This window comes from Rhincodon typus, unplaced genomic scaffold (assembly GCF_021869965.1).
Source record: "Rhincodon typus isolate 14 unplaced genomic scaffold, sRhiTyp1.1 hic_rhity00000471, whole genome shotgun sequence".
Classification (NCBI taxonomy): domain Eukaryota; kingdom Metazoa; phylum Chordata; class Chondrichthyes; order Orectolobiformes; family Rhincodontidae; genus Rhincodon; species Rhincodon typus.
In genome coordinates, this window is record NW_025966109.1 from 64,094 (window position 1) to 65,676 (window position 1,583).

Here is a 1,583-nt window from a genome sequence, read left to right on the forward strand (position 1 = left end):
CCCACAGTGCGTGTGGTCAGTGACACCCTCAGGCTGTGTGTGTGGACAGTGCTGCACACGCTGCCTCTTGACAGGCTGTTTCGAGGCCGGGAACATTGACCCTGCATTTCTGATCTCGGCAGGTTTATAATTCTGATGGTGAATTCCTGTTCAAGTTTGGATCGCATGGAGAGGGGAACGGACAGTTCAATGCTCCCACCGGGGTGGCAGTTGATACCAATGGGAACATCATTGTCGCTGACTGGGGAAACAGCCGAATACAGGTGAGCAACAAACTGGATCTAACCCTGTATTGCCCCTGTCCTGCGAGTGTTTGATGGGGATAGTGTAGCGGGAGCTTTACTCTGTACCTAACCCTGTGCTGTCCCTGTCCTGGGAGTGTTTGAGGAGGACAGTGTAGCGGAGGCTTTACTCTGTATCTAACCCTGTGCTGTCCCTGTCCTGGGAGTGTTTAATAGTGTAGAGGGAGCTTTACTCTATACCTAACCCTGAACTGTCCCTATTGTGGGATTGTTTGATCAGGGACAGTGCAGAGGGAGCTGTACTCTGTCTCTACCCCCTGCTGTACCTATCCTGGTGTATTTCTTGAGGGGGCAATGTAGAGGGAGCTTTAGTGCATGATCACGAACTCACATCTTGCACCAGCATGGTTTCCTCTGTTTAGATTCAGGACCCTGGTCTCAGAGTCATCTACCTCACCCTCCATTTCAATGAGGAATTCTGTCATATTCTGGTTGCTCATTCCCACGTTGCCTCACATAGCTAGACTGACAATTAGTCATTTCTCATTTCATAATACTCTCGCTCTCCTTCTGTGTTTCTCTCGTCTCCCCCCCCATCATCCCTCTCTGTCAGTGTGTCTATCTTGCTCCCCGCTCTCACTCTTCTCTCTCTGTCTCTCTTTCCACAGGTGTTTGATAGCTCTGGATCCTTCCTGTCTTATATTAACACCTCTGCTGACCCTCTATATGGACCACAGGGTCTGGCACTGACCTCAGATGGACACGTGGCTGTTGCTGACTCGGGGAATCACTGCTTCAAGATTTACCGATACTTGCAGTGAAAGAAACTTCCATAACTCTGTCAGAGGCCCGAACAAGAGGCCAACTTTAATTGCTGTGCATTTTGTCCATTGCAGGACAAGTGATGCTTTTGGGTTTTGTGTTTTTGTTGTAAATACAGAGAGCAGCAATGTTTGAGCAAGGCCCAAGGTCAGAGTTCACCAATGGGCACTCCCATTGCCCAGACACAAAGTGAACACTTGACTCCAATGCTGGCTCAAAGGGGCTTGCCCAGAAAGTCCTGCCAATCTCCATGGATGCTCCTGAAGACAAGCTTCCCAAGCAAAGAGGGGGAATGGGCCCATTATAGCAGTGGGAGTTGCCACAATGCAGACCGTCCAACACGCAGGCCCACCTCTCCGACGCTGAACTGATAACAGTGGGCAAGTATCAGAGAGTCAATGTGTGTGGGACCATACCCCAGGGAGAGTCAGTGTGTGTGTGTGACTGTACCCCAGTGAGAGTAAGTGTGTGTGGAACTGTACTCCGGTAAGAGTCAGTGTGTGTGTGGGACCGTACCCC

The 1,583-nt window shown here is 50.4% G+C and overlaps 1 protein-coding gene across 3 annotated transcripts in view; it reads left to right on the forward strand.

The window, feature by feature from the left end:
• Positions 1-1,583, forward strand: part of LOC109924470 (tripartite motif-containing protein 2-like) — a 19,396-nt gene extending 17,813 nt beyond the window's left edge. For 2 of the 3 annotated variants that reach the window (XM_048621328.1, XM_048621330.1), the window contains exon 8: positions 123-238. In XM_048621328.1, the coding sequence (XP_048477285.1) occupies positions 123-130 (8 nt within the window). In that variant the 3' untranslated portion in view covers positions 131-238. Of the gene's footprint in view, positions 1-122; positions 264-910 lie in introns of those variants that run through there. The other variant, XM_048621331.1, reaches the window with a different exon arrangement.